The sequence below is a fragment of the Vidua macroura genome, chromosome 1 (genome assembly GCF_024509145.1).
Source record: "Vidua macroura isolate BioBank_ID:100142 chromosome 1, ASM2450914v1, whole genome shotgun sequence".
NCBI classification, from domain to species: Eukaryota; Metazoa; Chordata; class Aves; order Passeriformes; family Viduidae; genus Vidua; species Vidua macroura.
In genome coordinates this window covers 98,119,238-98,142,679 of record NC_071571.1, presented here as the reverse complement: position 1 = coordinate 98,142,679, position 23,442 = coordinate 98,119,238, and the positions used below count along the sequence as shown (strand labels likewise).

Here is a 23,442-nt window from a genome sequence, read left to right as displayed (position 1 = left end):
AGGGCAATATACCCTGAATACCAAACTTAATTATAAATTCCCTACTGCCTAATGTTCAGCACCTAAAATACCACTTTTAAAAATAAAGATGTGCCCAAGAATACCTGGATCTGAGGCCAGAGGGCACACACTGACCCTCAATCATGGGGCCAAATCCTTATGGGTTACAAGACAGGAAGACTAAGCAGGTCTTAGGAATGCTTAGAGGCCACACAGAATTCCTGAATGAGATTAGGTAATCACAAAAAGATGACGATGATGAGATGATAAATGTAGAATGCACATCTTCCACAGGGCAGCCCAGAAGCCAAGAGAGGAGCCTACAAGGACTGCAGTGTTGTGAAATTGTATTTACCACAACTCCTTCTCTATCCCAAAGCAATGGCAGCATGACTACTATCTCAGCAGTGGAGTTGTGAATGATTACTTTAGGAGCCATCTTGGAGAGTTGAAGGAATTTTTTTTTTTTTTGTAACCAGAATAAACCTCAAGTGAAGTGTGGAGTGCCCCCAGATTCCCCAGTGGACAGCAATCTTTGTGTGGCTGCTAACCATTTTTTTTCTCCCCTAGAAGACATTAAAATATTTCTCTGAAGGAAAAGCAGATTTGAGAATCTGTCACAGCAGCTTCTACTTTACTGTGAAGGGAAATCCTTAAAAAAAGCTGGGCTGAAGTCTCAAGTATAGAAAACTTCCCACCCCAGTCTGGCTAGTACTGCTGCCACAAGCCCATAATTGCTGTAATTTGCAAGTTTGGTATGGAGGGGAATCATGAAAAACATAATCCAGGGATGTGTAGTTGCTGAGTGAGGAGAATCCATAAATCCAAATTGCTGGAAGAGCAAAAAATAGTCCCTTTCTCATAAATGAAGTATTTTTTCCTGAGGATTTTCAAGTAGGCTTGAAAACCTATTACTCAAAGGTTTGAAAACTTCATCAGTAAGTCATGACTAAATGTCTCTATTTGCATGAACACAATCAAAATTAAATTATTTAAGCATAATCTACAATATTATACCACTTAAGTGAAAATTATTTCTGTGAAAGTTTTGAACATGCACTAGATGACACATCCATCTTAAAAAAGAATCTGAAAGCTTCATTATTAGTGGATTTTATGCACTTATCTCTTTTGAATTTAATAACTTTTTTCTTGATTACAAGCTTATCATAAAAGATAAAGCAACCAAAGTAAGAGCATGATATATCTGCAGTTAGTGCAAATGGTAATTGAATTCTCCTGAATAAGGATTTTCAAGAGACTCCTAGCTTGCATGGCTGTGCCTTTTATTAGGGAACTAGATGAAAGTTGAATATTACCTTTTAAATTCTATAGCTTATTCAGGAAATCCATCTCCACTTTAATTGCACCTTCCTCTGTAAGCTAAAAAATTATTTTACAATTCTTAGAATTTTGAAGGTATTTAAGGGTTTAATTTTCTTTGAAAACACAAACATGACAAATACTCCATCCTTCAAGATAGATGGATCTCCAAAATTTGGAAATTAACTGTGAATGAAGTCTAAATATGTAAATCTTTTTTCATGAAATTGATTAAGACTAAAGGCTATTGTGAGGCTATTTATGGTAGTCTAAGTTCCAGTGAACAGGAAATACAGGGTCATTTACATTTTATAACTCACTTCATTAACATGCAGGAAGGCAGGATGCAGCCACTCTATGTTCCCAGTTTTCAACAGAAAAATGTGATGGAAGGAAGTGCTGTCCTTTAAATAAAGACACAAAGCCCTTTCCTTAATCTTGAAGGAGGAAAGCTTATACACAATATGAATATAGATTTTAGCCCTTAGAGTTTAAAAATTGTTTTGATTTTCCAGAATAGCAACACCAAACATAAGTATTTACTTATGACATTGCTACAATTGCTTCCCACAACTGTAAATTGTTGCAGAATGCTGAGAAAATAACTCATTTTGGGATAAGCACAGCACTAAGGCTTACTGTAACAACAAATGTATTAGCAATTTGCCAAGATTTTTCAATATGAATAGTTTCTTCAAGAACAAGCACAGCTTAGTAAAATAGAAATGTTTAATAGAAAACAAGCATCCAGATCTTCTATGGCCTTATTATATTGTACTTGCACTTCATGGAAGTCATGAAACTGCAGTCCTCATTCTCCTCATGAGATCCATGAGTATTTCTATGCTTTGAATGAGCTCTTGCCATCCTTGCAGGAGTGATTACCTCCATTAGAATTCATTTGGCATTGAGTGCTCTCATTTTTTGTCCTTTTGAAACAGAAAAAATGGCAAACAATCTGCATTCTGAGTTAGTGACTGATTTATGAGAAAGATCATTGGGGTGAGTATGCTGAAACATGAGTCTCTGAAGAGACTTAGCACTTGGTAGTCTGAGGGGAAGAGACCTCACACTTCCAAGCCCAGTCAGCAAATGCTGACTTGCAGAGCTGTCTCCTCCCCTGCAGCTGACTGTTCTGCAATAAATACCATGGGATGAGCATGACAGCATTTAACAACTGCTTTGCAAAATACAGTAATTATACAGTACAGTAAGTGGAAAAGAGTCAAGTTTTGGTGATACATCCTTGCTCTTTGTTTGGTGGAGGGATGGGAGATCAGCCAATAATTACATTTCTAGTAATGACTTAACCCAGCCATAAGCATCACACTTATGGTCAGCTGAATTATATCAAGTCACACATAATTTACAAGCACTGCTAAACAAATAAACCAAAATCCCTTCTGTCAGCAGAAAATACTTTCATCACCTGGTTAAGAAGAAAAGACTAATCACAGGTAGACATGGCCTTGCTATAAGTCTTAGAGATGTTATTTGGGTTTTGCTTTGAATTAGCTCACTTCTATCTGACTCTGACATAAAATAAAAGCTGTATGTGTTGAGGGAAATTAAAACACCCTGTTAGATACTCCAGAAGCATGCCCAGAAAAACATTTGTGCTCAGACAGCAAGGGTTTTTTTTCTCAAACTCTTTCAGCATAGAATACTGAAAAACTTAGAACAATAGTTACACAGTAGCACTTCAAAGGCAACATGGGCACGGATAATTGGGGGGGAGAGAGGGGAATTTGCACCAAGCAAAAGATTCAAAGTCTTTAGAAATCAACAAATTTTGACTCAAATATTTTCTACATTGTTGTAATGTAACTAAAACGGATGCACACACCCCATATCCTGAATAACCTGCTACGTTAACATAACTATCATGTCTAATATCAACAATTGAGAGCTCTTTTAAAATTGTTAGCATCTTAAAAAACATGCAGCAATGTGAACTGAAATCTTCTTCAAAACCACAACATAGACCTTGCTGTTCTGCATCTAATATGTGTAACACACCACAATTGCCAACATTTTCAATTTTTGAATCTGAACATGAACTGTGCACACCTGCAATCTTAAAAATTCCACTTCACTCACAGCAAATACTGATCTCAGTTAAAAACCCATTTATTAAGAACAATCCAAAACAGAAATTCTAATACTTTACAGGAACAATTTCAATGTAAAATTTAAGAAAATTACTCATTTTTCAAATATTTCCCCCTGTACATTCATTCTTCTGTGTACATACTTTACATAGTAGCGTAATTATAATTTCCCATTGGGATTACGGTACAAACAGTTTGAACCAGAAACAGTGCAATTTCTTTGGTTCAAAGTTATGAACTCCTTCCTCAAAGGCTTCATAAATTTCTTCCACAGCAGATCTGCTGCTGCCACAAATCTGTGCATCAGAAGTGCTTTCTTCAAATTTCAGGCTCCCATTGAAGAAGCTCTTTAATTTCAACATGAGAAGTTGACTGATGACCATTAACAATCAAGAAGCTGCACTATATTGTCTAAGCATTTTACATGGTAGGCATGTAGTTCATTATCTTCTGGCTGGGGAGAACCTGAAAGGAAAAAAAACCCAAGATTTGAATTTCTAGTTGATTCTAAATACAAAATTACTTTTCCAAAGACTGCATTAAATGCCTTGCAAGAATTCATGCTGGTTTATGACCTTAACCTCTGTATTAATGAGTAGCACATCAAATACTTTTACTTTGCAAAGTCTGTTTTGGTTTTACCCTTGGGTACAACAAAGCAGGAAATGTAAAATAACAGCCATGTTGAAGTATTTCCCCATGTGTACTCAGAATAACAATCTACCATTTTAGCCCAATTATCATTGGTAAGTGATCAAAGCTTTACAAGCACAGAGTTGTTGAGACTCTTAATGTAGGAATATTTTGGCGACAATATTGATGACATATTACACAACTGTAAACTGTAACAATGACAGCTGCATAAAATCTTTTATACTCCTTATTTTGATACATAAATGTTTATTGAATTAAAAATCAATAGCTCAGTCTGGGACTTCATGTTCTATAGCAGTACATAAATAAATGGGGATTAATGTTATGAGGTGCTAGTCTGTAAAAGGTACCTTATTGATTCAACATTGTATTTTGAAAAGTTTCTGATCAATGGTAGCTCTGTTATAAGGAACAATACAAATTTATTAATATATTATCAGTATATGAAATTTTGTATTGTTATGCTTGAGGATTGACTTAGTAAAGGCTGAGTTTGAAACAGTACATTCACGAAACTAATGAATTTGGATGACAATACCGGATGTATTTCTATGAAAAATACATCTCCTGCTTATTAGGATACCAACAATGGTCAATGTAAAGAGAAAGTTTGTAGCAGATCTGTTATGCAAATACTGTGGAAATCTTGTATTACAAGCCCCTTAATCAATAAGCCTATTTGAGTACATCCATAGAACAATTTAAATTAGTGGGAAAGCTCATTAGCGTAAAAAGACATAATCATGTCCTTTCAAGATTAGACTAACTTGATGTGACTAACAACCAATAAACCCATTATTAGCTACTGAAGCTCCAGATCAGTGTTTGAACACCTTCCATACTGAATGTTCTTCAGCTGAATCTATTGTATTGCAGCCATTCAAAAAAGAGTTATGTTCAGTTCCTTAAGCAAAAATCTGAAGCTTTCAGAACGTCACTAACCCATGCCAGAATATTTTCATGTGGTAACAAAGCTCTGTTCTGATCCCTTCCCTGTGTGGCTCAACACTCTGAGGCTGAGCACGGTTAGGCAAAGTCATTGCTAAAAGAACAATTTTTCTTATCACTAAATTTAAGATTTAAAGATTCACAGAACTGTACTGTGCAAAGTTTTTTTATTGCAAGCATTACTGTGATGATATAAATTGAAATGCTTTAATGATGGAAAAATTAAGAATTGGAATTAAGTAAAAGTAAGACCTACTTTTCTTCACTAAAGAATAAGCTTCATCTATTCTTCTCCTTATGGATGGATTCTTCAAAGTCACTTTTGCCTGTAGCACACACAAACACACAAAACACAATGAGTTTTCTTGTCCACGTGACCACACCTTCCTTAACAAAGTTAAAAAAAACTGCAATAATTCATCAGAGCATGAGATGTAAGAATTTTTAGACTTAATAGAACTATATCACCATTTAAACTGCATTTGTGTAAGTAGTCACAAATTACAAAGGACAAACTGCTTCTATACCATGTTGTTTAATCTCCCAGCCTCAGCAGCTACATGATTAAAATAAAACAGAATTACTATTGTAAACTTTATTATTATTTACTTAGAGATTACTGTATTGTTTACAGCATAAAAGTATAATATTACAGTTTTTTCACAGATTTCTCAAATACTAACCTTCTGACAGTTGTGAAGCAAAGCCCAAAGAGAAGCTGCTCCTATTCTCTGAACAGCAGGACTGTTACTTTCCAAACAGGCAGACAGTACTGCAATTGCTTGATCTAATGAGACAAATAAAAAAACATGAAACCAAATGCATCTAGAAAATATAATCAAGAGAAATGTAAATATATTTACATGCCTCAGTAGATTGATGCTTGTAGTATACTTATTTTTATGACAAGTACTGGTATGGCAGAGGAATTACAGAAATTTTATTATCGATTAAATTTCAATATGCTTATAAAATCAGCACAGTACATTGAAAGAAGTGTTAAAAATAATACAGCAAAACAAAACCAAGGAATGCTAAAAAGTTAAGCCACCAGTAATAAAACATGAACATTATGTTAGCTATCAGCTATGCTTAGGGACTAAGTAAGCTGTGAAACTGTTTTATAACTCCCAGTAGCCACAATTAGAGCCACATCAGGATGGATATTAAGATGTTTCTATTTCCCTTCATACTTATTATGCAGATGATTTGCAACCAATGAGAAGTATTTGCCACCCCACTGTAGGTGCCTTAGTTTTCTTGCATTGCTCTGAAGCCAAACTCTTCCACTTTGCTTCTTCACTTCACAACAAAAATTCATAGATTATGTAACTAAATAATGTATATTTAATTAAGGCAGTAAATCCACATCTTAGGAAAAATAAAAAAACGTGGACACTATGGAAAACCTGCTGAGAATTTGAAACTAAGACAGGAGCATTCTCTCTGCAATTAAATGAGGGAAAGAAACATGCCTTCTACAAATAACCAAGAAAAAAGTTCTGAACATATTGTTACATTAAATATATATGCCATGACATAACTTTATCACTATCGTAAACATTTTCTGTACATGACAGAACATCAAATAGTTTGTCTCAACATTCATGATTTGCACAAGCTAAGAAAAGTTTGTCCAACTGAAAGATAGTAACTTCAATTATTTCAAAACTGACTGATATAAAGAATCCTTCAACCCTCCCTGAAAAACTAGCTGTTTGAGAAAATTGCAAAAATCCTTTCATTCAAAATCTGTTATTATATCCAAATGATCTGCCTAACAATGAATCATGATTTTCTTTTGAGAACTATTTGTTTTTCCTTTTATTATGTATTAGTGTAATTGTCTCTCTGCCAAAATATGTATTCTGTAATTACTTCTAAAAATTAATTTTGATAAATATGCTCTTCTAAAATACAACATTGAGTTCTTGGTCAGTAGCCCAAAGTGTCATGAAAATATAGTCTTCTGGAAACCATGGTATTATCAGAGAACAACAGTTTGCATACCCTTCAGATACTTACCATTACCTAATATCTTTGGTTTATTAGCTGGACTAAAACATATGTTATGTAGAATAAGAAGTGCTAGATGTTGGCTGCTCTTGTGCTTGTATTTACACATTTCAATGATCTGGTCTAAAAAGCCATTTATCTTCATAACCATCTGTTGTCCATCTTCTCCAAAAGATATGTTCAGTAGTAGCTTTAGCCAGAGAGTAGACACATTACCAGAATTTTTATTACTTCCTTTTGGCAATGAAAGAGATAAAAAGTTCTGCAGGAAGTTACTCTGTTAGAAGGAAGAAAAAGGGTTTTAGAATTTATAGTATTCCATGTCTTGTTTGTTGTTTGACCTTCCAATCTATATACTTGACCGAACACTAAATTTAAACATTAAAGGCAACCTATTATTAGTCAAGGATTTTTGAAAATAATTACATATGAAAAAGAATCTGCTGCATGGGTAAAAAGTTAATATAGTAACATACATTTACTTCTATAATAATTTATGCGGTGTAGATACATAAAAGTTGATCCAACACAATATATTTCTTTAAAGGCTAATTTCCACCACTACATAAGCTTTTTGCTTTGCACTCATTATTTCTACCCAAAATAAGCTAGCGACATTTGAAGTGAATCAATGCATTACTTAGATAATGTATTCTTGATTCCTTACTTATTATTGCATGCTATTAACAAATGTTAAAGGTGTCACAGAATGTCTTGAGTTGGAAGTGACTCGTAAGAACCTACAGCACCACTCCTCCCTTCACTGACAGCCAGAGAAGTGTCCTCTATTTTTGTAAGCTTTGAAGAAAAAGAACTGTGCATTGATATGACATACACTATCTCAGGCTTTGCCTCCACTTTAAGGAGATTCTGAGAAGATGAAAATCAATTCCCCTGTTGCAAGAGGGAGGTGTTCTAACATAAATTCCTGTAATGAAAAAGTCCTTTACTAAATAATCCCAGCCTCACTGAATCTTGACAACATATACAAGCATCTGGTTGAAAGCAAGCAAGCCAGCATACATACTCATTGTGATTTTCTTCATGTGAATATAATATTGATAATTTAATTTTCACAGAGGGAATTGGGTTTTCAGAATTGCTTACACTTATGAAAGCAGAGCCCAAGAGAGAGAAGGAAGTACTATCACTCTAGAGTGAAACTCAGAAGAGTCTAAAAGCAAAAACAATTCACAGAATACAACAGCTACTACAGAAGAGATCTCAAACTCTTTGTTTCCATCAAAAAGTTTGAGTATTAGCCACTTTGCAATGGTGAGACCATGCTTTAAATAATTAGCATCACAAAAGCATCTATTTTTCCCTGCATTTCTAACAGGTAATTAGGTCCAAGAACAGAACATTCTTAATGGAGATCAAACCAAATTTTTACAATTAATAAATTACTATAAAAGATGCTAGAAACAAACACACCTTTTATAATTTCCGCTGTGTTAGCTCATCTTGTCATGTCACTATTACAGGTGACTTTCTACATGGTCTATCTTCTTTTCTCAATGTTTGAATTTATTTAAATGATCAAATTTTAAGGAAACAGATTTTTCAAAGAACATTTCATAAAACAGAGTAAGGATCATTCTATATACAAAATACAAAAAGACATTACATATATTTGTGTAATAAGAGTAGATTTTTGTCCAACATCCAATAATTGCTTTTTTCCTAAAACTTTTACAAAGGTTATGTTTCCCACAGCATACCTAATGATTTACACAACGTTTAATTTCTTGTTCATTCACGTGGTTTGTTCTACAGCATACTCACTTGCATGATCCACTAGTGATTGCTATTAATATATATGGGTATTAAAAATGTTACAACCCACTGAAACAGAGAGATTACAAAAAGCTCTAGCAAAAATTGTCCAGACTATGAATATAACTGAATTACACTCTGCTCTTAGGGAACAGTAACACAACTGAGAAGACACAATGGATTTGATTCCCACAGAAGCATGTCTATATGATCATAGGACACTCCATATTAAAATATGAGGGTTTATTAAAAAGGAAATTGCATCCATTGCTAAAATACAGGTTACCATTTACTTACCTTCTGAATAATGCCTTTACAGTCATGAGACAGAGCAAGGTTGGATATTAGACAAAAGACCACCTGCTGAACTGGGCTGTTATCATTTGACACATGGGAAGCCAATTTCAAGATGTAATGCATTAATGAATTGCCAGCTGCACTTCGTGCAGATGGAAGTGACGATTGTCCACCACTGGCCCAACAAAGTGAAGCACAACCTTAAAGCAATGAGACATTTATCATATTAGAAATGCAGATACATATTTAAAAGAAAAATCTATAGAAAGAATAGTGCAACTGCTCAAACACTGAGATGGAACTTTTCAAAGGATTTGTTACATATCTTTTCTTTGAACCCCAATGAAGTCAATCAGACATGCTTTGAATAGAATTGTGCCTGAATGTGGCACTTTACTGGAATAGGCATCTACTGTTCTATTGTTCTAGAATGCAAGAGGTGATTCTGTTGTTAAATAGAAGCCATTGCTCCGTCTCAGAAAGTCTCCTTAAAAACTGGAACATGTATCTAATTATACAGTTATTTGGACGTTAAATCTGAAGGGATCCTCTGAAACTGGCTCAGAAAAAGAAGTCTCTGTATAATTTGAAAGGATTAATATAAGTTTCTTAGAATATTTTTCTGAGAAATATAAGCGCTGTCTGCAGTTGTCACTACACTGTACAACAGAAGAATGCACAATCCTATGCTACAGAGTTACAAGTTTGAATTAATACAACAGCAGGGAACAGCTATGTTACCGACCTAATATAGATAAATGCCTTCTGCACAAATATAGATATAAGTCTTTTTTTTAGTGGCACTGGCCATCAGCAACAACAGGTAATTTCTTACATGGTAAAAGTAAACAAAAATGAGACAATGTTTAACTGTAACAAATATTTACATGCATTTCTCTGACTACACTGAGGAGGAGTCGTTAACCAGTTCAGAGCAGGTGAATTTGGGACACCTCATAAGCCAACTATTCTGAACAGAAAGAAAAAACTTGATTGATCAGAGAGCACTTGCTCTTATCAGTAAAGAAAATAAAAATGCAGCTTAGAGTCACTTCAGCTTGATTTCTTGCACATGGACAGGACACTGAATTTTTATTTTAGACTCTGTAGCTCACTAATATACATCTTTCTTCACTCCATATTAAAAAAAAAATCTTTGTTAAAAAAAGCCATTGCAAGTTTATTTAAGGTCTGGAGACATTAACTTAAAAAAAGAGTCATATTTTAACTGTTAACTATTTTAATGGTTATGGTATCTTGACAGGGAGAAAGGAACAGACACTTTTGTGTCTCTTCAAGCTAATTGCAAATCATTATCTATGATTTGCTAAATCTAAATAACCAGGATATGAAAAGCAAAAAATCCATGCTAGAAGAAAGTTCAAGCTTCTAGTAGTGGGGATAATTATCAAGGGAAATAAAAGGTTTGCTCAAATGAAAAGGCTCCTTATGAAAAAGATACATATGCAAGCTACCGAGTCCAAGGCATAAATAAATTGAGGAAATTTAATACAAAATTTAATTTGATTGACTATTTCAAAACCAGAACGTTCTCAATAAGGACTGATGTCCAACCTATACAAACCACTGATACACTGTTCTCTATTAAAGAATTCCTAGAATAGTACTTCTATAATATACTACTCAGCTTGGCAGGACATTCAGCAAAACCTTCAAATATAATGGTTTGAGTTAAATGCTATTTAATCCTTTAATACAATTGCACTCTTGCTAAATCAAACAGCTTGAACCAGATCTGAACGAAAGTCTGGAATGTATTAAAATCAAAACTCTTGATGGACTTTGATGGACCAATGCTTTTACACTTTCCTCTTACGGTAAAAATAAACATTTTTTTCCCTTTATGATGCTTTTCTGTCTTAATTATTCTGGTAAAATATTTTTATGTATTCCACCACAGAGTGACTTTCATACCTGCAGGATAGTTTGCAGTGTAGACACAAAGCAAATGCAGAGCTATTTGCATTGAGGAATCATCTGCTAAAAACCAGGGCCACAGAGAATGCAGAACAGGAACAAGATGAGCTTTGAGTGCTGCCATCTGTAACAACATGAGGAAGAATTTCAAATGCAATCAGTCCTTTGAAAATGAAATATAGAATGAGAAAACCATATTTTTATCTTATGTTTTATCTTATGGCTTGAAAGATTGCACGGAGAACTGGCACCATCATTTCAACCACCAATAAATTTAACTCTACGCCAGTCAAAATCAGCACATATCTTAATTACTGAAATTAATGAAAATAAAGATTTATTCATTCCAATTGTTCTTGTTCAAGAGCTCTCTAAAGTTTTATTCAACTCCTTCTAAAGTAATTATTGGAACTCAAAAAGCGTGGAAATATAAGAGTGCAGTTGTATACAGAGCAAATGATAGAACTCTTCAGTTATCAACAGCAACCTCCTTCAATCCTCCACACAATTCTTTCTGCAGATCCTGATCAAAAGAAGAAAAAATTTCCACAATAATCTTAGCTGAGATTATGGCACAACCAAGTTATGGAGACTTCAGGAATAATCAGATGCCTTATTCAGCCCCAAGTGTTCTGCATACAAAAAGGATGTTAATACATGCCCTGGAAAAGGGGTACTCCTGGAAAGTCAGGAAATCTTGCAGTTCTACCACTGCATTTGCTAAAAGTAGCCCAAGTTGTATACATGGCACAAGTAACACAATGCCGAGAAAAACTAAACTGTGAAAGTAGAAATAAATCTGTGAATGGTATCAGCAATAAGAAAGAAGAGCAGTGATCAGAAAGAATGAACACAGGAAAAAGTGAAAACAAGTAATGTAGTATTTTCCCCATGGAAAAAAAAAACAAGTAGGCAGAATGGAAGTTGAAAAGAAATTGAAAAGAACAGAGAAAAAAAACAAGAATAAAATGAAAAGACATTCAAGATTTTGACCAAGAAAAATTATTTTATAAAAAACAGGTATGAAAACAAAATTGTGTTTTGGAGGATTAGTACAGTTTAACTCAGATAAAGAAAAATAAATAGCAAATTATTATTTAGATTTTGGGTTTTGTTTGGTTTTGCTTGTTTCATTGGGGTGATTTTGGGGTTTTCTTGTCTTTCAGAAAGGCAAAAGAAGTAAGAAGAGAAAACAACTTTCTAAGATCTGAAATGTATCTCTGTGTGCCTTTCTGGTGGCCCCAAACTTTTCTCCACATCCATTTTTCATGCTGTATGCTTTGAAAATTAGAATTATTGATTTACAAAAAGCAGAAGTGGATATAAAAGATAACAACCATCTGAAACCACTGGGAGATGATATTTCCATATGAACACTAAGTTCCTAAGAGATGTGTGAAATATTCTTAGGAAGTGGGAATAATAATGAAATACGAAGTATTTCTTGCCATTAATATCAAACTTAAATTTAGCCAGCTTGAAAATAACTTCAAAGTAGAAAAAAAATTTATCTTCATTCAGTAACTAAATGTACTCATATTACTTCAGTATAAGAATACTTACTTTGCATTCTTCATTTTGAAAGAGGCAGTTTCTAAGGAGCTGCATAGAACACCTTAACTCCTTGATAAGGTTATCCTCCTATCCAGGGAAAAATAATTCAAGATATCAATGTAAGACCAGAATGAATTTTGTACAAGGAGGAAAGATATTTCAAAAGAAGAAGTGCAAATCTAAGGTATCAACGTTTGGGTCACATCTGCTCAGCAGTTTTCTTCTGATTTCACGTAGAATTCATCTTAGCTAGCTTCAAGCACATTTACTAAAGACATTTATAACCAGTAACTTATTATCCTTATCTCTCTTTATAACCCACAGATACTATTTCTAGGGCCACCAATGTGACCAAATGCAGAAATCTGTAATGTTGAGCTCCATTTCTCTTACAACTAATAAAGAACAGGTGGGAACTTTCTGAGTATTTGTTCCATCCTAAAGCACACATCTAAAACAAGTCAAATTAATCATTCCCTAGAAGCATTTATTTTTCTTCCTTGGATAAAAACAAGGTTAAATTAGCTCTGTCTTTCAGACCCTGAGAGAAGCTCAGTTGGAGCATAGTGCTAATAATGTCAAGGTTGCAGCTTTGACCTCTATATGTACTATTTACTGGATCTGATGATTCTTGGGAATCCCTTCCAACTCAGAATATTCTGTGATGTCTACAGCAGGTCAGGCGAATCCATCCTTCTATTCCCAGGATCTTACTTCCTATCCTTAACTATAAATATAGAAGCTATAACTAACTTCCAACCTGATAAGAATATTACAGAAATAAATACAGACATTTGGACAGTGAGGTGCTACCCTGAGATTCAAGTTACAAGTGAACAAAGATTCTATCTTCTTGACAGAGCTGTGACACTACAGGGCAGTGATGGCTGACTTAACTCCTATAAGGGTGACACACTAAACCACTTCTGAAAGATTACCAAATTCCAACAAGCTTGTTCACCTCAGGATACTATTCCTGTCTTATCAAGCATAAAGGAACAAAATGTAAAATAGGATTCATACTTAATCTCAGACAAGGTGAAGAAACAATGCATGCTTTTACATCATAAATCATGTATTTGATGACATTTAGAGATGAAGTACTCTGCAGTACAACCTACTGCAAAAAGGTTAATGAAAGCCAGGTGTAGTAAATCAGGAAGAAACATACAAGTCATTATTACAAATGTATCAAAATACATTTGATAACTGGTTTGTCTCACTTCTAGTCAAATAAAATGCTAATACTAAGACAAGACTCTTAAGACGAGAATTCATTCAAGCAATTCTGTATTTTGTACAGAATTTATTAATTTAGTATTAATTTAGTCAATAAGTAAAATAGCATTAAAACGCCACAAGCTACAACTCATATTTAATGTACAAACTTCTAAAAGGTTGATAAAGTTATGGATTGCATTGATAGCACTGTTTATATGTCTTTATTTTAGGATATCTTGCTTTTTACTATGATAATATTTTGACAAGATTTTTTGAAAGCTTGGCTACTTCTAAATACCTTTCATGCTCTTCATTAGCATCACACTAATTGTTGTGAAAGAAAAGGAATATCGAGTAAAACACCTCAGCTGACCTGAGAATGAAGGTAGGTAAAACATGTTTTTCCCAATAATTAAGAGTCAGAGAAAGAAAAAAAGAAAAGAAGCTGTCATGACTTTCCTCTGAGAGCTGTGCCCTGAAGTGGGCAAAGGGGCAGTTTTGTGAACGATCAGCTAAATCTACCATGAGAACAACGTCTCAGTGTCCTCCACATGAAACTGTCATTATGTACCACATATGATGAACGTACACTTACACATGATACAGTAACCTACAGTCCCAGCTCAGCAGGAAATCTGTCACAAAGTGTTTTGCAAATCTTTCAAAGAATTTTCAATTAAACATAAACTGTTTTTCTGAACTTTCTCAAAGGCTCCTTTCCTCCTATTTCATTCAAGTTTTAAATTTCTCCTCAACCCGAAAACTACAAAGAACCAGCTGACTTCAACCTTACAGGACATATCATGGGCAGGACACCTTTCAGCCTCCAACACTTGAAAAGGTAAAATGAATGTGTTTAGGAGATCTCAAGATAAAATATGATAGCCTTCAAATCTCAGGGTCAAACTCAATTTTTTTTAAGAGTTCATTGTCATAAAACACATTTCCATACTTTCATAAAGCAAGGCTAATATCTGTATCAAAAGCTCAGAGAAAAATACTATTTAGCTGAAGCAATGCAGAAATACCCTACAGGAAGGTGTTTTCTGCAATTTCTGATTTATGTGGGAGTGGACAAGATATCAAACTTGACAGCAGAGGTCACTGTCTGTATTTTATTAATTCTCTTAGATGAAAGTAGCAGAAAACAAGCAGATTGCAACAAAAATCTTATGAAACTGTTGTATAATGGCAAGACATAATTTATATCTAAATGTGGTAAAGAAGACTTGGGTGACATGAGAGTCTGGAAGAACTGGAAGGCAGGTTGAAAAAAAAAAGGCTAAATAAATAAACTGTGAATGGAGAGAAACTATTGGGAATGCAGGCAGTGGTAGGACCAAAAGTATGAGGTTAAAAATACCCAAAACTGACAAGAAATTAAAAAAACAGGACAATAGAGTCTGATGACAAGAAACTGAGATATCCAGACCAAGTTTGAAGGAGAAGAGAAAAAAAAAAAAAACAAAAACAAAAAAAACCCAACCAACCAACCAACCAAACAAAAAAAAAAACACCAAAAAAACCCCAAAAAAACTGAAAGCCAGATAATAGGAGAGTAAAAAAGCTATGATTTACATGCACAAGCAAAATGGAACTACTTTACTAGTTTTGGGATGGGAGGGAGATTGACTGATACAAGAACAGACAAAACCAAAATAGCTAGCACTGGTTGAAAAAAAATATTATTGTGGAAACAGCATGGAAAAAATTAGCTGGATTACATAGGGTCAATGTCAAGACAAAGTCCAACTAAGTTTGAAAACCATACTCTGATATAAGATAAATATCATAAATTACAAACATGACAGATTACAAAAGGATGAGATGTGTATGTGAGTGGATGCCTGTGAGTGGATGCCTGAAAGTGAATTCTCAACTCTCAATCATCCTGCTATTTGCTGCTTTCAGCCACAATGGATTAGTTGCTAATTCTGATAACCAAGACTAAAAGTGGGAAATCCCGAATCCTCCAATTAATGAAAAGACATGAGACAAAACCAGTACTTCAGAAGCTGATCATGTGTTGTACTTCGCACGTAGACTATTGAGTTTAGGCAAACAGAAGCTTGGAGTTCTGGAAAGAAAAGTTAGTGGAAAAAAGGAGGATTCCTGAAAAGAGATGGTCCCTGACAGAAAGAAATGGACCCAAAAAGAAGAATGTGAAGATCCTGGCTGGAGGAACAATCTGGCAAATGGGAGAAGATCCTGAGGGCCAGAGTGATGCACGGAAAAAAAACACCAGGACATGCCCAGGGGCTTTGTCCAGTGAACAACCAAGACTGGGCAGCTGCAAAGTATGAACCGAGGTGATTTTCTGCCTGACATTCCTGAAGTAGCAGTCATCTCTGTGTTGGAAAAGGTAGTTGAGACATAGTGAGACCTCTGGGTGGAAGAGTGTGTGAGATAATTAAGTTGGTAAAAGTTCTAAAATAATTGCATTTTAGAGAAGCTCCAGTATCTGGATCCACTACAAGCTGTCATTTACTTTGTCTCATCCATGACACATACAAGCACTATCTTCCTCAAGACAACAAACAAACAAAAGAAAGCTGGGAAGTGCCTTATCCTATCAATGTTCTGTTTTTTATAGCTACCTTTTTTCTCTGTGCTTTCCCAGGCTTTAGGGAATCCAAATTCAGCTGTGCGTGAATGTGCTTCATGTTTTCTATACAGCTGTCTATCAGGTCAGCTGGAAGACAAAAACCAGCAACATTTATAATTACATTCACAATCAAAAATGTTTAATTAAAAACCAAAGTATCTTTCTGGCAATGATCATCTTGTTATCAGGAAGTAGCAAACGGTTACTGAGATGAAGTGCATCTAGTTGAATGCTCTCAAGAAGCAAGAATACATTTGTGTTCTCTTGCAACAAAGTCCCATTAGAGGAATGCCCAAAGGAAGGACTGGTAAGATTGAGAGGGGAAAATGATTTCGGTGGAGAGGATAATAATTCATAACTCTTCAGGGTATCTTCAGTGATGCTCCTTAGAAGTGTGAAACTTCAAGAGATTAGGGCATCCATTTATTTTACCCAACCTTTCCCTAAAAACAGCAGATTTGCTGCATCTGTGGTGAGACAAAGGAAGGCAACTGTACAGGTGAATTAAAGGGCAAAATGTTGAGTTAGGCTCTTTTCCTTGGATCTAGTCTTTAAGTCACTATAAGATGATGGAGTGACTATGTAAGTGGAGAAGGTAAGAACTACAGATATCATCTGTCTGGACTTCTGTAAGGATTTTGACACGGTCCTTTACAACATCCTTCCAAACTGGATAGTTTTGTAATTGACAGGTGGACTTGATAGTGGATAAGGAATTGGCTAGATGGTGATACCTAGAGGGTAGCAGTCAATGGATCAATGCCCAGATGGAGAGTGGTGACCAGTGGTGTCCCTCAGGGATCCATATTGGGACCAATACTGTTTAATGTCTCCATCAATAACATAGTGGGTCTGAGTGCACCTGCAGCAAATTTGCAGGTGACACTAAACAGAGCAGTGCAACTGACACACCTGAGGTCTCGGAGGCCACCCAGAGGGACCTGGACAAGCTCAAGGTCCAGATGGAGCTCATGACGTTCAACAAGGTCATGTGCAAGGTGCTGCATTTGGGTTGGAACAATCCCAACTATCAATACTGATTGGGGGATAAAAGGATTGAGAAAAGCCCTCCCCAGATGTAATTAGGGCGCTGGTGAATGAAAGGTCGGACATGGCCAGGCAATGTCAGCTCACAGTCCAAAAGGCCAAGTGCATCATGGACTGCATCCAAAGCAAGTGGCCAGCAGGGCAAAGGAGGAGATTCTGTCCCTCTGCTATGCTCTGGTGAGACCCCACCTGGAACACTGTATCCAGCTCTGGGGTCCCCAGCAGAGAAAAGGCCTGTTGAAGTGAGCCCAGAGGCAGATCACAATAATCCTGAGAGGGATCTAATACATCTATGAGGACAGACTGAGAGAGTTGGGATTGTTCAGCCTGGTGAAGAGAATGCTCCAGGAAGACCTGGTTGCAGCCTTCCACTTAAAAGGAAAAGCTTAAGAAAGATGGAGACAAATGTTTCAGTGGGGCCTGTTTTAAGGGGTGATGGTTTTAAACTAAAAGAGGACAAACTTAGATTAGATATGAGAAAGAAATTTTTTACAATGAGGATGGTGAAACACTGGAACAGATTGTCCAGAGAGATGGTGGAAGCCCTACCCCTGGAAACAGGTTGGATAGGGCTCTGAGTAACCTGATAAAGTTGAAGCTGTCCCTGATTATTGCAGGGGGGTTGACCTAGATGGCCTTTAAAGGCCCTTTCCAATGCATTCTAAGATTCCATGACAATGGAATAATTCAAGTTGGAAGAGATGGCATCCAGAGGTCATATACCCAATCTTCTCCTCAAAGCAGAGCAAGCTCTAAGCAGGCAAGGTTTGCCTGCAGCTTTACCCTGCAGGGTCTTGAAAATGTCCGAAGACAGAGACAGCATACTATGTCTAGCAGTGCTTTACTGCCTTCAAAGGGCAAATATTTATTCACAGGCAATTTGACTCTCATGTTTCAATTTATGCCCATTCTTTCCATCCTCCTATACCATGTACTGCTGTAAGAAACCCGTCTCCAACTTCTTCAAAATCTCATAGGTCCTCCCAAAACCTTCTTTTCTCCAGGCAGAACATAAGTCAACTCCATCAGCTTTTTCTCTAATGACAAGTGAACAAAACCACCCTGATGGCCCTCTGGGGCACCCGTTCCAGTTTGTTCACATTTGTTTTACTGGGCCAAAACTGCATGCACTATTCTAGATTTAGTCTAACAAGTGGTAAGTAGAGGAAAGAAACTTTTCCCCTTGATCTAATGGCTGTGTTCCTGTTAATACAGCCCAGGATGCTGTTAGCCTTCTCACATTCAGCTTGCTGCCTACCAGGCCCTTTTTTCAGCTCTCCAGTCAGCCTCTACTGCTGTAAGGGCTTGTAGCTTTTGAGGTGCAGGACTTTGCATTTTTATCTTAAAGTAGTCCTTAAGAGCTGAACAGGTGATGCTAGAGCTACATGTATCTCTAGAACACTGCTTTGAGCCCCAGAAGTTGTCTTCCTCTTTTCTAAGGTCTGTGTGGCACAGCAGCAAGGATGACTTGACGGCTGCTCTAGCACAGAATTATGCACTTCCTGCAGTGGAAGTGCCTTCACAGGAAGCTGGAACTTAGATGATCTAGTAAGTCATCAACAGAAGAAGAGCCCTGACTGAGGAAAGGGCTGAGTACAGAACCAATACACTGGGAAAGAGCAGAAAGCGTAAGACCTGAAGTTTCTACCTCTACAGGGATCCAACACTGTGCAGATCTGTCTAAGCTATCAATGTCAGTGTAGTGTAGGTTTACAATGTGGAAAAAACATAGATGTAAGTTACAGGAAAGCACCTAAGACAAAGTACACTTGGACAGATCAAAAGGTGTAAAACACATAATGCATGAGAAATGCAAATTCACCATTCTCCCATGTTCTAGAGGGCACAAGAAGCCTGTGATTAGAAGCTGGTTTACTACTGTGAAGGGAAGAAAGTCCTACTTAAACAGTAAAATGTGACCAAAGAAACAGGGAAGAACAAAGCTGAGAAAAAGAAGTCCCTTCTTGTCCAGGTACAGCCAGAACTAAAACCATAGGGCATACTTTCACTTACACGAGTATTGGAAGATACTGCCAGTGAAAAATCTCCAGTTTCTAATGGATGAATATGCCATTAGTAGTAAAAAGCTAACAGGTCTTTTCTTACTCCAACACAGATCTGTGACTTCACACAGGGTTTTAAACTGGCTACAACATAATATTTCATCTGCAGCTGAAAACTTTAATTATCAATAAGATTTCTTAGTGAAAATCTGAGAAAAAAAACCTGCCACTGAAACCTAGCTCTTCTGCTTTGAAAAAAAAAAAAAGAATTACAATGTAAAGGTAATATGTAAAACACCTGCAAGCATTTGATTCACATATAATTTAACATACATTTTGAAAGGCTCACCTTCCAAAGCACATTTCTGGGCATTTTTACTGACAGCTAACAGAGACAACAGTGCATTTGTAGCAACTTCTTTCAGCATATCCTTTGAAGATTTTCTTTCACAGACCTACAAAAATGCAATTTCATTACTGAAATGAAAAATTGACCATATTAAAAGTAGTATTCACAGGTATAAATAGATTGTCAGAGTCTATATTTCATTTGGATGATTTATCACTATATTCCTATATAGAGTTCTCCCTCTCTATATTCATGTTTATAGTCAGTCTACATTGAAGTGTCTCGGGTTTTTTCTGTAAGTGATTTGTTTTTAATTAAATCTTTCTTCTTTTTCTCCTAAGCCCACTCCTCTTATTCTTTTCTTAACATTCTACTTTTCTAAGGCCTAGATTCCAAATCCTGGCATTCCATTATTTTCCTAATATTCAGGAATAGGCTTGGTATTGCAGACAACTCACTGATATGCCTTTAGAGCAATCTCACTTTCCTTCTACACAATGATGATGAAGAGATTAAATACCGTGAAATTCCTTAAAAAATTCACTGAGAATTATTTTAGATACTCTTACTAACCAGTGAAAAATGGTAGCTTGTCTTAGTTTTGTGAGGTCTTTGTGAGCACCACCACATTTATAATAACCTAAGTATAATCTCTGTATTTTCAAAGGAATATTTATTTAGAGTCATATAGCAAGACAGTTGAAAGACAGGGAGCAGTCTGTGCTTCATATATTATCCACCAGAGAATTTTGTCTATCTAGAATTTTTCCCTAAAATGCCAGTTCTGACATCCAAGATAACAGAAAATACCATCCACTGCAATCAGAAAAATATAGGAAAATAAGAACAGTTACTGGATCATAGTAAAGAAAAAGCATATTTTGAAGCTAGGCAAAAGTACAACATCTTAAGGAAATCTTAATACTTTAGACAGAAATCTCATGAGCACCTATCCATAGGATCTCATAGATTTTAATTCTGCATATTCCATGTATTAATGGACTAATAATTTTTCGAATTTTCATATGCAATAAAATATCAATGCATGCTCTAAGGTCATAATTTTTTGTTCACTGTAACTAGGGTTGAGAAGGTCAAAGGATAAAGAATAGTAAGTTAATAACTAGAAAAATCCCAACACCTCATTGATAAGAACAACTGACACCAAATAAAGGCACCGAAGCATGGACTGGGTTCTGTGTTTATAACCAGTAAAAAGAAATTTACATTTAGACTACAACAGTTTTTATTAGATCTGGTGTGAAATCTCAAATTTAACAACAACACAAGAATGTTCAAAGTAAATTAACTATTTTTCTGTTCTGATAGGTGATGGTTTCTTCTGAAATTAAAAAAATTAGATGTTTGAGTTACTTAAAAGCTTAAAGTTTAAAGTAATTGACACAAGCCAGGAAAGAAAAAATTGTTGAGTTCCAGCAATCCTGCATAGCCTAAGATGTAGGTTTTGTGACTTATCCACTGTTTGCCCTATTAAATTGCTAAATGTTTTTACTTGTTCTTAATATCCATTATTACTTAAGTAATATAAAAACATATTTGCCTATCAACCTCTTGGGTATTTTCCTGTAAGTATTATGTGGCAGACTAGAACTGATCCAATAATTAAGGTGAGTTGTCTTATATCTGTATCTTTTTCACAAGTTTTAATTTCATCTTACTGTTTTCTAAATTTTATCTTGAACACTAACAAAATTCCATTCTTTCTTGAAGCATGCTCTTCTATGCATTATTTTTTTACTCTGCCATCAAGAACTGCAGTTCATAATAAAAAAAGAAAATTTATGTCAAGCATAGGGAGCACAAGTAATTAAGAATTAATTAATGATTAACTATTAGTTGAATGGAAAAAATAACTCTGGAAATTTATAATGCCTTGTGCCAAAAGAATCTATAGTTTTAAACTATAACAAAAGTATTAAAATGAGAATGGACCTTTAATTTTTTTAAATTATGTTGCATAATAAATTTAAGATGTCCCATAAATCCACAGCAGGTCTGGCTATGTTAGTCTTCACCTACTGTAAGTTAGTTGCAGGGGAGATCACAGTCTTTCTATTATATTGTAAGCTTTATATCTAGGACAAAAAGTGTTAGGGCCAAAATTTGAGAGTTTATATATAGATTATACTTTCCTTCTTAATTTTATTTCTGATCTTAAGCACATGTACACAAGGATTAACATTTACATACACAAAACAACCAAAGCCTTTCAAAGTCAGCATATGCACTTACTAGATTTCTTATATGTGATAATGAATTCCAATTTGACACCTGGTCTACTAATATTCATACCTGTGCACTGGGTACTAAATTAGCATTTGCCACTGCATAAATCAGGTATTCTGTAGATTTTATGTATTTAGGATGATTAATGGAGATGACTGTTTGTTTGAAAAGTCTCCCATCCCCTTCTATGTTAGCCAATTATATGCTTGACTGCTTCTCTTAAAGAGTGCTTCTCCTGAATAAAGTCTGAAATCTTTAGGGTTGTTTTGTTCATTTTTAATGGTGGTTTTGTTTAGATGTTTGTTGTTTCAATAGGTTACTTTATATCCCATGGGCTCGTTCCATTGTCCTCTCAATGACCACTGTAAGGGGGCATAAATAAATACATGTACTTTGGTCTAAGAAACTAGCTGTTTCTTTCCTAATTCTGTTATTATTTTGGGGAGATCATAGCAGCCCTGTAAGGATCCAAAGAGCATAAGTTATCTTTTGAACTCTTTTATGAACAAAATGCAATGTCTGTCTGCATCTCTGAACAGTTAAAAAGGATGTTAAAAGCTGATGTCTTACAGTACTCAAACTATGTTTAATGTCCTTTCATTGACCTGGCTGCACTTCATTTTTCATTGCATTAACTTTTTCTGCTCTCAGCATAAGAATCATCCCCTTTTTGCTGGCACAGATTGATATGCAGTTATGTAAACTTGTATGAAAATAGAGGAAGGTTACAACATGTCTGTATCAGACATACTCTCATGTAGCCATACTTTTTGTGCCAGAGCCAAGGAGTTTTGCTTCAGGCACCTATGCAAGCATTAATACAAAAACCCAACAGGATATTTAGCAAACTATGGGACTTGAACAAAGTGCCCTTGGTTTTGCTTAAGTCCCTGAAAATTGTATCTTCACAGGAAAATACTGTGCCCTGAAATTATCTGAAATTAGTTGCCAAAGACATAGAGAATTCTGTAGTGACCAAGAAAGACCCTATTGGGAAGTTTTTCCTCCCTGAAAGACAGCAGGTTCTCAGTGAAGAGAATACCATGCCCCAATAGATACAATAGAGCCACACTGCTGCAACAGAGCAGGAAAGGAGCACAAAGTTTGTGACAAATACCAGGACAAGTCTTGGTAGGAGTAAGGTTATTCTACAAGAATTCAGCATCCATAGGAAGAGAGGAGATGAATACTAAGAGAGCATTCTTTTCATCACACCATCCAATACATGACCAATAAATGTAAAAAAGATATACTTTATGTAGCAAAATAGTACTAAGATACTTATTAAAAAATAGTTGTAAGACAATGACTTCAGAACACTCATACGTGACATTTTATATAATGTGCGTCATT

The 23,442-nt window shown here is 35.5% G+C and overlaps 1 protein-coding gene across 1 annotated transcript in view; it reads right to left on the bottom strand.

Moving 5' to 3' along the window:
- Positions 1-3,437: 3,437 nt before the first annotated feature.
- Positions 3,438-23,442, bottom strand: part of RTTN (rotatin) — an 81,571-nt gene continuing 61,566 nt past the window's right edge. Inside the window, exons 41-49 of the mRNA XM_053993788.1 lie at positions 19,843-19,948; positions 16,436-16,530; positions 12,627-12,704; positions 11,061-11,187; positions 9,126-9,325; positions 7,062-7,329; positions 5,720-5,823; positions 5,293-5,362; positions 3,438-3,899 (exon numbers count right to left, since the gene is read on the bottom strand). Coding sequence (XP_053849763.1) covers positions 3,817-3,899; positions 5,293-5,362; positions 5,720-5,823; positions 7,062-7,329; positions 9,126-9,325; positions 11,061-11,187; positions 12,627-12,704; positions 16,436-16,530; positions 19,843-19,948 — 1,131 coding nt within the window. The 3' untranslated portion in view covers positions 3,438-3,816. The remainder of the gene's footprint in view (positions 3,900-5,292; positions 5,363-5,719; positions 5,824-7,061; positions 7,330-9,125; positions 9,326-11,060; positions 11,188-12,626; positions 12,705-16,435; positions 16,531-19,842; positions 19,949-23,442) is intronic.